Source organism: Galeopterus variegatus, unplaced genomic scaffold (genome assembly GCF_000696425.1).
Source record: "Galeopterus variegatus unplaced genomic scaffold, G_variegatus-3.0.2 Scaffold1296, whole genome shotgun sequence".
NCBI classification, from domain to species: Eukaryota; Metazoa; Chordata; class Mammalia; order Dermoptera; family Cynocephalidae; genus Galeopterus; species Galeopterus variegatus.
The window spans coordinates 211,067-225,467 of NW_007727407.1; the positions used below are offsets into that span (position 1 = coordinate 211,067).

At 38.3% G+C, this 14,401-nt stretch overlaps 1 protein-coding gene across 1 annotated transcript in view; it reads left to right on the plus strand.

Annotated features, from left to right (window-relative positions):
- The first annotated feature begins 63 nt into the window (after positions 1-63).
- ZSWIM6 (zinc finger, SWIM-type containing 6) overlaps positions 64-14,401 on the plus strand; it is a 192,881-nt gene continuing 178,543 nt past the window's right edge. The window contains exons 1-2 of the mRNA XM_008576126.1: positions 64-335; positions 4,464-4,564. Coding sequence (XP_008574348.1) covers positions 64-335; positions 4,464-4,564 — 373 coding nt within the window. The remainder of the gene's footprint in view (positions 336-4,463; positions 4,565-14,401) is intronic.

The following is a 14,401-nucleotide window of genomic DNA, read 5'->3' on the forward strand; positions in this document are numbered from 1 at the left end:
TGGCGGCACAGGCGGCTCAGCTCCCCGTTCCGCGCGGGCGGGCCGGCTTCCTGGCCCGAGGGGATGAGGGAGCGCGAGGGCGGGACGCGGGATGCGCGTCGCGCGGCAGGTTCCCAGCGCTCTGCGCGTTTTCGGGCACTTGACCGGCTTGGCCCAGCTTGGCAGCCGGGACAGAACGGACGCAAGGCTCGGGGCTGGGTGCGCTGCAGCCACACCGGGCAGCGGGGCGGGCGCTCTCCTTCCCCACCCGGATCTGCGAAAGTGAAGTGGCAAACAGCCGCGGAGCGCAGCCCTCTTCCCCCCTCCCCGGCGCCTCAGCCTCGGCTGGGAGTGGGGTGAGTTCCCCCAGACTGACTGGAGGGGAAGCGGGGAAGCGGCCTGCCTCGGCCGCGCCTCCTCCGCCTTCCTCTCCACCCGCGTCCCCCGGGCTCCGTGCCGCATTTCTTTGTTTTGAAAGCGCCTCCTCCGCCCAGAGGCTTTTCCCCCGGCGAGCAGGCTGACGGGGGGGTGGGGCATCGGCCTGCGGGCCCCGCCCCCTATTTAGCTCCGACTCCTCCCCTTTGCACACCCCCCATCTCTACCTACCTCTCCGCTGCGACCCACGAGGCGCGTCCTCACTTGTCGGACATCAAAGAGAGGCAAGGAACTGGAGGGGGAAGTTGAGCAGGCAGGGGGCGCAGGGGGCGCAGGGACCCACTCATCTTAGGCCAGGCCCAGCGGCCCGCCTCCTCCCGCGGGAACCCCGCCGACGGGCGAGCGGCCGCGGCGCTCCGGGGTCACTGGGGCGTCTGGCCCAGGCGAGCCCCGCCGGCCGCCCCAGGTTTAAATGTCTCTCCCCCCGCCCTCACGCGCCTCTCTGGTCTCACAGCAGCATTAGAAGGAGGCGGCGGCCTCCCGCCACCCCCCGAGGGACCGCTCGCCCCATGGACGCCTTTGAATTAAGGAGCGCGAGCCCGAGAAGGAGCCGCTCGCGCTTCCCTTTTCTGTGGGGCCGGCTCCAGACGCCCCTGTGAGGGCCGCGGCCGAGCCCCGGGTGCCCCGCCGCCCGAGTTTTGTTAGCGTTGGGTGATCAGGTCGTGGCGCTCGGGGCGAGCCATCGCCAGCAGTTAAGGACTTGCGGCTCACAGCCGGGGCTGCGGGACCGCGAGGTGGAGGGGTAGGTGGCCGCTCCCGCGTAGCCCAGGCGCGGTTGCCCGGCAGCCCGGCACGACCCAGCACTTTGTTCTCATTTTCGGGTTTATTTGTGTCCTTTTCAATTTTCTGTCATCCTCCCAAAAGGGGAAACCAAACAAAAGAGTCTATTTCTTTTCAGGGCTTGTAAAGTAGAAGATATTTGACAAAGGCAAGAGAAGGACTTGTGATTTAAAGCTGCACAGCCCTCCTTTCTCTGACAGACCATGAGAGTTTTCTCAAATACCGAGTTTAAAAGCGTGCCCAGTATCCCCTCCCCCAAAATGTTTTGTTTTGCTTTGTTTTTTTCCTTTCCAGATATTTTTCTCAGCCATAGCAATGGAAGTGTTTGAGCTGGATAGAAAGAACAATGCCATAGTGAAGCTCTCTTCTCCCCATATTTTTCTCCTGATTGCAAATGTCTTATTTTCTGACCCCCTCCCAAATTAGTCTACTTGAAACTGTAGTGGTAAACACGGTACCAAATGAATAGGGATAGACTTGGAAGCATCTGTATCTCTTTGATTTTTAATGTAATCTTTTCTCTCTTTTTGTAATCAGTTCCTTTTATCTTTCTTTTCTTTGGTAGTGGAGTGGGGGTCTGGTTAGGGGCCCCAAGAGAGAATTAAGATTTGTATTAATCCTGTCTGGTTGATTTGAATTCTAATGCAATCTGCAAACGTGATTTTCTGCATGGTCATTATTTCCAAAGGCAGCCCCCAGTGTTGACTTTTCTATGCTCGACACCCTTTCCTTCTGTCTACAGGGGTTTTGGCTTTTGAGGCTATCCATCCTTTTTTTTTTTTTTCTTTTAAAAAATCTAATTAACATTCTTTCAAGTTACATACCTTTTGTTTGTTTGTTTGTTTCCTGCCGGGTTGAAACGGATTGAAGCACATCTATGGATTCTCAGTATAACAAACTAGAGTCTGTGAATTTTTATGGCTTGGCCGGCAGTGTTGAGGTCTTTTTTTTTTACCCTTGTGCTTGACTCTGCTAGCAAGCAATGAGGAATGACAGCAGAGCACATAGGGAGGGTTTCTTGGCTGATTGCATTTAAGCCAGGAATTCACTGTGAAAATAAAGCCAAGGGGCGATAAATAAAAGATGCAATCTTCTCTAGGAGACAGACACACAGCGTGGGCTTTGCTTGCTTTCATCAGTGGAAGAGGCCTGGGTGAGTAGTTGTAAAAGAAAATAGTAACTTTTTGAATAGTCCCCAAAGGGGTAGGAGGCCATTGAATGGAATTGGCAGTGGTTCATGTGAAGTGGTATGATGCTTCTAGTATAGTTTGAGGAGTTGACCGCCACTTTGGAAACACTTACATACGTGCTAAACAAGTGCTGTACAAATTGTGGAAAATATTCTTTTTTCCCCTCTGAGTTCTGCCAATTAACTTAACTTCCAAGTTGTATTACTTGTTGTGCCAAGCTTAGAGATGAAGGCTGTTAAATGTCTGGCAGCTGGCACTGTGAGATAGAAAACTTATGACCAAGTCTCCCCCCCAACCCCCTTGATGGGGAGAATGGAGAGAGGGTGGCTAGATTAACCATCTAATTTAGCTTTAAGTGGTGGTTTGAATTGGTATACTAACTCAAGAGGCTTATTTTATAATTGTGAGTTGAGGCAGAACACTTTTGTTTCAGAACCTGAGATAGGAATGAACAGAATACTCTGTTGATAGTACTATAAGCAATTTTCTGGTATTGTAAAATTACAAGTTTGTTTATGCAGGAAGTATTCATTGACTATTGTAGAGATGACTAAATTATAGCTACCATAGGGAAAATCTAGTTGTTGGACTTTATTTTACATTTATGCTGTTGAAGATTATTTAAGGATTGAGGGATAGAGAGTTGGGGCTTGCTGGAAATTGAAACTACTGGGTAGTTATTATTTTTCAACTTATAGATTTTTAGGAGAAAATTTAAAGGAAACAATTTAAACCTTGGTATAGTAGTTGTAAGCAATATTTAATTGGTGCAGATTGCCCATCAGTTGACTATAGGAAGGTTTTAGAGAAAATGTAGTTGGTTTATTTTTGTTGAATAATTGATATTGGAAGAGAGCTGTCCAAAGGTGCTGGCACGTATTAGCAACATAACGTAAGTAATTATTTAGAAGTTACATAAAACATTTTCTCCAAATTTTTCCCAGGAAAGAGTTTTCTTAATATGACCCGAAACTCAAACTATAAAGAAAAAGACATATGTTTATTTATTTATTAATTTATTTATTTGTCCTTTTTGAGACTGGCCGCACCGCGCTCAGCCAGTGAGCACTGTGAGCGCGCACCGGTCATCCCTATATAGGATCTGAACCCGCAGCGGGAGCGCCGCTGCTCTCCCAGCGCCGCACTCTCCCGAGTGCGCCATGGGCTCGGCCCAAAGACATATGTTTAATTGGATAAAAATCTAAAGATTTCTGCAGGGTTGAAAATACCATAAACCAAATTAAATAGCTAACTGACATAAATATTTATAATACGTTTGACCAAGGTCTAGTGGATAACTAAAAATCAGTTAAAAAAAAAAAGGTGAATAGGAAAGTCAGCAACACATTTCAGAGACAAAGAAATGCAAATAGTCGGTAAACATATTCACTTTCACTGTTACATAAAGAACACAAGTAAAATGAGATGCCGTTTTTGTCAGCTGCACTGGGGAAGTCTAAAAAGATAGGTAGTCAGTACCTAGAATTTGTTGAGGAGGTGGGAGAAGTGGCTGCTTATAATGCTACTTGGCACAGTTTCTTTGTGTCATTTCTATATGAAATTTATCCTATAGGTAATATTGATATTGGTGCATGAAGATGTTCTGCATAGTGATACTCATGGCAGTATGGTTTGTAATACTGAAAAGCTAGAATCAACCTAAATTTCTCTCAGAAAGGTATTGGTTAAGAAATAAGTACTCAGTGGAGAACTATGCAACCATAAAAAAAAGTGAAGTAGATTTATGTAGATTGACAAGGAAAGAGGACCCTCATTTCACTTAAAAATAAGTCAAAAACTTCGTATAGTGTGCTAGAACTTATGTTTAAAACAAAAAAGTCTTGTGTGTTGTGTGTAAGTGCATAAAAATATCTGGAAGGCTATACCAGCAACCACTGAATAGTGGGTTTCTTTGGAGAAGGGCAGTTAAGTGAATGGGAAAGGTTTTGGAGGAAATTTTTCTTTTCACTTTATGCCTATCTTATTGGATATTCCTTAAAACTTAGAAGCATATTTTTTTTAAATAAAGAGACTTAACAAAAACTACCTTTGAGTTTTTAATTATATTTTTTGTTTCAGCGTGTTCGCGTGTGTATATTTGTGTGCTCAAGTGTGTGAGCATGCGTGTCCTTTCCGAAAATCTGGTGCACATCTCTTTTTTGTGGGGAGGTGGCTGGCGGGTACAGAGATCCGAACCCTTGAATTTGGTGTTATAACACCATGCTTCAACCAACTGAGCTAACAGGAAAGCCCTGTTTTGTTTTAAAACAGTTTCCTTATTTGTGACTAAATAGTCATTTTGAAAGCAAGAAATAGTTAAGCAAAACTATTTTCTTGTCTTTTGAGTGAGAGAGAAGTTTTAAAAGGAGTTGCCTTTTTTTTTCTTAGTTACTTTTGAGAGAAAAGAATATTGCCCAGAATTCCATTAACACTGTGGCAAATATACTCTTACAGTCTTTTCAAATTCATAACTTAAAATTTGGTGTTTTTTAGGGGGGTAGCAAGGCAGTAGAAGGGGGTCATTATTAGAATTAGGGCAAATAAAAATTTTAATCAGATAATTAATTGGCCATTGAGTATTTTGATTTTCTTTACAGACCAGCGATTACTATATAAAGGTGTGATTCCAAATGTACTTTCAGAATTGGGTATTTTGTTTATTGATGATATTACATTTCATTGAATGCATTTTCAAGGTTAATAATATAGAACAATTTTGAATCAGATCCTACACTTTTCTGCCTTTTGATTAATGAAAAAGTACCCAAAAGTAGAAATTTTGAAAACAGTCTCATATATATTTTTATTGTACTTTTGTGTGAATTGAGGTGTCTGATTTGTTTACAGTCGATTTTTGAAAGTATTTTAATACCTCATGTGTCTTCGGCATTGTTCTGAGGGAAGTTAAATTTTCAGTTTTAGGTGAAGAATACTTGGAATTTGTTATGATACATAGTTCTCTTATCCCGTGAGGATATCTAAAGTGTTCAGGAGACAATATTTTTTGTAGCCCAAAGATTTTAACAGTAATGGAAGGTAGAATTTTGCAGGTTTAGGTTAAGCAAACGTTTCTGCTCTTGATTAAGTCTTTAATTTTTTGCTGCACACTTATGAGTATACCGTTGGATTGAAAAGGCCATCCCATTATTTTTTCCACTTTGCATTGAATTTCATCCTTTTTGTAGATGAGACTTTGATGCCTTTCTTTTTAGAAACATCAGGATGCCTGTGGAGCATGTCCTTTAATAAAAGATTTATTGCAGTTAATTGAACAATTCAAGTCATTATTGTCTTAAGTATGTCCTTTCCGATTTATAAGATGTTTATCCTGGCCCTCTTTTCTTTTCACAATGGATAATCAATTTATCTCAATTCTAACTCTAAATGTTTTATGTGGAAAGACTCAGGTCAGCACCTCTCTTCTGCTCAATCTCATATTAAGGGTTTAGTTTAGAGTGTCTGATTTCATCTAGTAATATATTCAGTGAACAGTGTGGCAGTAGAGGAATGACATGTTTTCTTTTTAAGGAAGCTGTCTCTTAAAAATTTCATGATTGGATCTGCATAGTACAGAAAATAGTTTTCACGTGTTTACATGTTTTATATTTTTGTGTTGGACAGTATGTTTTCTCCAATAAGTTTGATACCTTATTTTAAGAATCATACTTACATGTATGTATGATAAAACATTCATTTAGCATTAGAAATTTTTGTTGGGAAATCATTAAATTCAACCTGCTGTTGACTTAAACTGTTATATTTAAGAGGACAAATCCTAGAAAAGAAAGCAGATTATAGGTAACTAATAAATATCTTAGAAACAAAGCAGATTATAGGAAAGTGTTTTCTAAGTGCTAATAAATTACATGAAACCCCCCAAAACCGTTTTTAGCTAACTTTCAGATTACCATGGTATAATTAAAAAAATGGTGCTTTCTCACGACAAAAAGCCTAATTTACTTTTCTTGGTTTACTAATTTTCTGACATGTAAATGTTTGGGGAGTACTGTAAATTTGAAAACATGAGCTGTATTTTGGGGGGAAATGTTACATAGCCTTGTCCTTTAAAATGAGGTGTTTGTTTCTCAATTCCAGCCAGATTTTCAAATACAGTTTGTTGATTAGATTGGTTTAAAAAACCTGGGTATCTTTTCAGTTTTTGCTTTCACTGCCCTGTGTTCTAAGAATGTGCTTTGTAAAAGGTTTTCACTTCTTAAAATAGGATGCTTTGTTAATTTCTTTCACCTGGAAAAGATAGCTAAAGCAAGCTTTGGAGAGAATGCAGTGCAAAATCTGCTTATCATTTTGAACTTTCAGCTGATTGAAAGATTGACTTTCAGCTGGTAGTAAGTAAAAGTTTGCTAAGGGTATGCCAAATGTTTTATATCTGTGGGATTCTTAAGTGATAACTAGTTTTGTGTCAGCTATTGTACATACAACAAACACGATGTTCACAAGTGAGCAGAAAAGGAGACAAATTCACCTAGGTATAATTTGAGTATGGTTACACTAAGTATATTCCGGTGATCCCCGTGTACAGATGCACTGTTTCATTTCTCTTAAAATATGCTGAAAGATGAGAAGCTGTTTTCATGAATAATAAAATAGTCTTGCATTATAGCTGTTATCTGCTTGTAGAGCTGTGGAGGTTTTTGAGGTGAAATGATAACATCAATTCTAGCTATTCCCATGTTGCTCATGAGACTGTTGAGGCCCAGACAGGTTGAGTAACTTGTACACAGTGACACAGCAAATGGCAAAGCTAAACGTTGACTGTTTTTCGACTGCTTAGTCTTTCTCTTAATTTGATGGGAATGTTTGGTAGTCTCAGAAATCAGAACAAGCATATTCTTGAATGTAAATTGACTGTGCTGTTGGAGAGGTTATTTGGCTAACACTTTTTTGAATGCTGTAAAAGTATTTCTAGATAGTGTTTTAGTTTCAGACTAAATTCTGTTCTGACTTCTGTTCAGCAATGGTTCTAGCATGCTAAATACATGCTAGTGTAAAACATTTGTAGATATTTGGAAATTGTAGGAATGTTATGAGAAAGTTCAGGAAAAGTTACAAATGCTAACAGTACAAAACTATACTACAGCTGTGTGTACATCTATGTAATAAAGAATTTACTTTAAGTTTAAAGTGCTTTGCAGAACAGAAGTTAATACCCAGTAAGAAGTTTGCTCTGAATTTCTGTGTTTATGAAACTTGTCCAGTAGTGTTCTTTATTTGACTTGCTTTTGTGTGTATTTCACTGTTTTTATTGGTATGACTTCTCCCTCATGGCCAATAAATAGTATGTACATAACCCTTTGTGATATATCTATTCATGTATACACTTCTTTCAAATAATTGATGTGACCTCAAAACTTTAATAACTTCTGTAACCTTTAAAGACTTTTTGTATGATTTGAGGTGGTTCTTCACTGAAGCAGCTGGACGTGATTTAGGGTGAGACTGTTAATACAACTACAACATTTACTAATAGTAAGAGTAATAACAGCCAGCATTTTAATAGTACCTACTCATATGCCAGATACTGCTCTCTTCTACGCTCTTCATATTTAACAGCAGCCTTATGAGGAGGCATTGTTATTACAGTATTCTCATTTTACGGATGAGGGAACTAAAGCACAGGATTTACAGTGGCCTGAATTTTAAATTGTGATCTAGCTATTATTTCTTTCTTTCTTTTTTTTTTTTTTGGTGGCTGGCCGGTAAGGAGATCAGAACCCTTGACCTTGGTGTTGTAATACCGTGCTCTAACCAACTGAACTAACTGGCCAGTTCCTGATTTTTAAATGTGTATTTTAAATTTTTAGTCAAAAAACACCGCATTTCTAAAATGTCTTAGAAATGAATTTCAGCTTTGGAGGATGGTTGTGTTGGGCGATTTTCATCATCTTCCACGCGACATTTTTAAATTTTGAGAGAGAAATCACTTGTAGGTTAGATCTAATCATATATATGCAGCAAAGGTATGTTCTCAGAATACATATAAGAAATTATATATCTTGTTTTAAGGCCCTTTTTAAATGTTACAATAAAAAAATAAACTATTTCTTCTTTCTGTAAAGAAATTTGACATTGTTTGAAAAAGAGAGTTTTACCTGTGCAGTTACTAAACCCTGATGTTAATTGTAAGGATGCAGTAGAACCTGTCAGTACATTTAAACTCTTACTATCCCAATAAGTTGACCAGATAAATTGGAAGCTCATTTAGTGAATTAATGTGATTAAAATTCAAGTGACTTGCTGCCTGGTCTTGCCTTATTTAAGTCTGTCTGTTTACTTAAAGTGTTCTTTATTGTTAATTGGTGTCAGATCTCTAATGTTGGAAGATATCATATAGAAAATATGCATAAGAAGGTAGCATGTAGAATGAGCCCACAGAAGCAAGTTTTAAATTCCCTTTCTTAATTACATTGGTACAATTTAGAATTCTGTATGTGCCAGGTTGTACCTGTTAAATGCTTGCTGACAGCGACCAGCATTTTTATGAATGAAGTATAGGTATCTCATAGTTTATGTGTAAATTGCACAGCCTGTAGCCTCTTCTGGTGTTGTCATTGATCTTTTCTCCGTAAAGGCCTGAAGAGGTTGAAGGTAGCACTGTATTTCGTTGTGCTGAACCTTTGCTCCTGCTATGTTTTTCTATTAACTCATTTCTATGAAGAATATGGTCATGATTTTTATAAATACTTGTCATAAAATAAAACTCAAATACCAGAAAGGCATAATCTGATTGATGTATATAAGCAAATGTTTTAATATATTAACCTTATTCCTTTAGGATTTTGTTTTTTAGCATTCTTTAAGCTTCCTTAGCACTTAGGATTATGTATTCTTGATGCCATCTTACAGTTCTGTCTTCTCAAGTTTCCCCAAATACCACTTTTGTAATTTTTGTCTGACAGCCCTTCAGCCCAACTAGTTTATACTTTCTGTAGACCGTGGTAAAGCTGAGGACTGAAATGACCAGTGGCTGCTTTGTGATGATGGTAGAGTCGAGTAAGACTTGAGGACAGGAGAAGGGGGAGGCTCTGAACCCAGACTGATTCAGAGCTCCAGCTCCTTCCTTCCTTTCTCCTTCCCGCTGCTCCCTATGCCCCACCCCCCGCCCCTGCCTTTCCCCTCTTCCTCTCTCCTTTATTGGGGATGGGGTGGGGGAAGTGAGGAGTAGGAGGGTGTGGTAGGAAAAAAAAATACAAATCTGAAGAGTTAAGAAATACCTACTGAGAGTACATTCCATTTCCTTCATTCCCTGCAGCTGCCCCCCCCCCCTTTGTCCAACTCCCCTTGATTTAGGGAAATAAAGCTGAAGTCAGAAGGACCTATGTGTTCTAGCTGCTGCTTAGCTGCTATTTTTAGCCCGGTCCTACATCAGGCTGGCATCAGGCCATGATGGCACAGGGCCAGCATGTTGTGGGACTGCTGGCAAATGTCAGAAACTTAACTTTTGGGTTATAAAACCCTGTGTGATGGTACTCTGTTAACCTGTGCTTTTTGGAAGTCGGATGTGCATTTTTTAAAATAAATGATTGATTTGTAATAGTAGTTATCAGAAATAATAAATCTTTAAACATGGAACAGTTTATTTTAGAAAGGAGAAAGATTTAAGAATTGCCTTATCAGGTCAGACATATTTAGCTTGATAATTTTGGTTTTGTGGTGGCACCAAGAAGTGTGAATTTTCATGATGTATTTAATATGCCTCAGACATCTTTGCCATTACTGTTGAAGTGGTAGAGTCTGGATTGGTTTATATAATTATAGGTACCATCAGACATTTTTAAAAAGCATGTACTGTTTTTTCTACAGCTGTCAGTGTTCTCTTGGCTAACACATTTGTGTTTAGGTTTGTTTAATACTCTAGTAACATGTTTAATATAAAAGCTTATTTATTATAGAGTGCAGCTAGACTTTGGGTGAAATATCAGTATCTGGGTCTAGATTCTGCACACTCTAGAGCCGGTATTATGTAGATTGTATTTGCAAACTGAGTTTCAAACTTTTAGATACATATGTGAATTTAAGAACTTATTTGGGAACACTTACTCTATTTTATGGAAGAGTGTATCACCCGATTCTAGAATTGCAATAAAGCCAATTAAAAAAAAAAGAACTTATTTGATTATCTCTTGCACTCAAAATAAAAAATACACGTTGTATTTGTTCTTGAATAATTTTAGAAAGAATTTAAAAGAATGTCAGTGGTGAATTTGAATCTACAGAAGGGACTTGGGTAAGAATAATGATTACATTCTTTCTTATATACATAGAAAAGCTGAGGAGGTATGTTAGGGGTGATTTATGGTTACCGTGGACTACATTGAATGTGGACATAAAAACAGGGATGATTATTCACTTATTCAGTGAGTAGTGTTGTACTTAGATCTGTTGTATGGTAAGATAACATTTAGTTAGTTATTGATCTGATACTTAAGGTAACACAAAATAATTGTCCAAAATAACTAAAAATAGAGTCAAGTTGATTTCTTCACTTTGTCTTTATGGTAGTTATTGGATGAATTCTGCTGAATTCACTTTTGTGAAAATAAGAGAGCTGAAATTGAGGGATTTAGTGAGAGGTGAATTGCTGGCCTAATAACTTACAGAAGGCCGATGTTTTAGAGTTTATTTAGATTTTTACATCTTTAAATAGAGATGCTTATATTTTGGATAAGGGCAAGCTGGGCAGTTTGCTCATGCTGATTCAAGAATTTCTTAGTTCTTTTACTTAGGGTGAAAACAAAAATTCATTAGGAAATACTATTGGAATGTCTTGGAGATAGAGTATCAAGTACATTGAACTATATCTCAGTGTAGTAATTGTACCATATGATGTCTTTCTGCAGTTAGAAGTTATGGTGGGCATTTCAAAAGTGGCTTGGAGATCATTGATGTATCTCTATATAGATATGCGTATATGTATAATTTAATATGATGCATAGAACATTATAATGTACTGGGTGGTAGTAGGTAAGTGACTATCTTATGGATTCCTAATGTAATTTAAATTTTATTTAGGTGGGTCATGTAAATAATGTCAGCTCCAGCTTACCAAGCGTGGTTAGTAGGTAGTTTGACTAGTGCTGTTTGAGGTCCTTATAAGTGTTCAAGTGAACTTCCTTATTGAAGCTTGTCAGAGCAGTTTTTTTACAGTGTTCGTGGATCTCTCTTAGCAACTTTATTAAAAAGGCATTTTGTTTAAGCTGTTTCATAAATAGCAGGAAATTCCAAAGGCCAAGATAGTTTTGCATTTTTGTTTTCAATAAGGACTACTACAGTGGGGAAAAACCTTTAAAAACTTTTTGTTCATTTAAACAACTTATTGCAAAATACTTTTATTTTAAAATGGACAGATTTTTAAAAAATTGTTATTTCAGCAAATTTGTTTCAAGATTTTTCATGCTCTTTCCTTTCGTTAAATTTTTATTTTCTTAGTTTATAATTTTAGATGTGTTAGAAAATGGTGATACAAGAGCTAGTGACTGAGTTTATTCAAAATTTAGTGATATATATTACATCTGAATTTGTATTAGTAGCTCATAGCTTAGCAATGGCTTGTCTTTTGATTTTGATAAATCATAAAACTTAAACTTCTGGGTTCTTGTGCTTTTTATGTGATTTATTTTTTGATACACAAGAATGTGGTTTGTACAAGGGTACTTCAAAAAGTTGATGGAAAATAAAATTAAAAGATAATACGCATCTTTCCATCAACTTTTTGAAGACTCCTCATATTTTCTGAATGTGTGTGTGTGTATGTTGGAGTCTTGGTGAGTTAAGCTGTAGTGAGTTAAGCTCAGAAGAACACAAAAAATTAAAGTAGCCATTTTCAGATATAGAGAGTTCTTTTGTTCCCACTCTTTCAGGAATTTATGCTTCACTGGGCTGCTTTATTTAATATTGTTATATAAAAACTTGATTCTACTTCTTGCTTTTCCTCCTTCAGACTTTCTGTTAAAGGTAGGAGACATTGTAATTCAGAATTAATCCTTAAAAGTTCAGTGGATAATGACAATCCGTCTTACGGTGGTTTTAGAGATGTATTGGCTATTGCACTTCTAAAAGGCTAGTTTTAAAAATTTACTTCAGTTACTGTTGTCCTCTTTGATTCTTTAAATTGTGCAATAATGAATTTTCTCCTTTTTGTTTTGCCTTTTTAATCATTTAGAATTGAGCTTTGAACCTGACCTTCAAGAAGCCTTATTTAATAAGTCTAGAATATTCTGTGTCTTAGAGTCTACCTTCAGTTATTTAGAAATCTATAATAGCAGACTGGATCCATTTAAATAATCCAGTTTTCTTACTAGATTGAAGGGCAGTATCTGTTTCTTCAGTGAAAGTCGGTAGACCTTATGAAATTCTACAAGGAGTTGTTGTAGATACTGACCTTGGCCTGATTCACGGTCTTTTCCTAACTTGAGAACACAACTGTGAAACTCATCTTTAATATAAAAATTGGAGGAAATAAGGGACAGTTTCTTCTTATGAGAAATCAGAATATCAAATCCTTTGTAAGATTACAGACTTCTGAACATCTTTGATAGAGGGAGCATTAGTTGGCTAATTGACTTAAAATATGAATGGTAACAAATAAATGTAAAAATATTCTGCCATACACTGTAATGGAGTCATCGTTTTGAGTTTCCTGTGGTTTAGTAGATATTTCTAATCTTGTTTTTGGGAGTGAGAATTACAGTACACTTAAATACAAAGTCCCTTTTTGGGAGTGAAAGGTGAATCTGCTAGTTTGAGAAAAAAAAAAATCCTGGCAAATTTTTAAAACCAGGACAGCCAACTGTTGGTAGTGCCAGTGCAATGTGTGTATGGTGGACATTGAAATGTCACTTGAATGAATGATAGGCTTGGATTATATGCCAGTCCTTTGGGTGCCTGTGTGAAATTCTCTTAGTTGAAAAACGTAGCTCCATGTTCTAATTTCTGTTTGATTTTCTGAATCTGAGTTGCTATGACTTACTCTTTTTTTTTTTTTTTTTCCCTTTTTGTCTTTTTTTCGTGTCCGGCAACGGATTGCAACCCTCAGTGTCGCGCCCGTACCGGACCGGGACTGGCAATGGGATCGCAACCCCGCACCTCGCTCAGCCAGTGAGCGGAACTGGTCTGTATGTGGGATCCGAACCCTTGGCGGGAGCGCCACTGCGCTCCCAAGTGGCTCACTGTAGCAGTGCGCCACCGGGCCGGCCCGACTTACTCTTTTAAGAAGGTGTTTTGAATGGGAATATGACCCCTGGATAGGGAGGTTGGTTTCTAGTACTGGGCTTACCAGTACATTTCTATAGATACTGTGTAAGGTTTCTTCTTTCTCTCTTTCAAGGGGACTTTTTTTTTTTCAAATTTGTTAACTACTTAATAGTATCAGCCAAAAGGAGACCTTTGGCTTATGTCTGGTCTTCATGAGTGGGCTCAATCTCTTTCAGATAGGAAACACATGATTTCTGTCTGGGTTCTTGTTAAGCCTAAAAGGAAGCATTTAGGAGAGTCTCAGTCTCCATGGGTTTGATGTATCTCCTCCTACTTTTTTTTTTTTTGCAATTTAAAAACATGTAAAATTTCATATTCTTATTTGAAGTTGTAGTGTTTTAGCATATGTTTATATTAATAATACAATTCTGTTTGTGTATTTTCTTATCTTAGATTGATGTTCACAGGTACTGCTCATTTTAGGTATAGGCAGGCAGTTAGCCACTTATGTGAATATATCATTTGTTAATCACACGGTCATGAACTTAGAGAAGATGGCTGAGCCAGGAGATTATAGAGTCCTCTTTGCACGGTCTTGTCTTACTATCTTTGTGCTCCTAGGCAGGTCTCTTACTGGCTCTGAACTTCCTCAAATCCTTATAAAATGGGCATAATTATACCTGTGTCACCTCTATCAAGAGGCTACAAAGAGGCCCACACGAAAGTATTTGAATTGTAAATAGTTATACAAAAGGGAAATATATTATTGTTAGGTAGTGTTCTATTTTTACCTGATTTCTTCCATT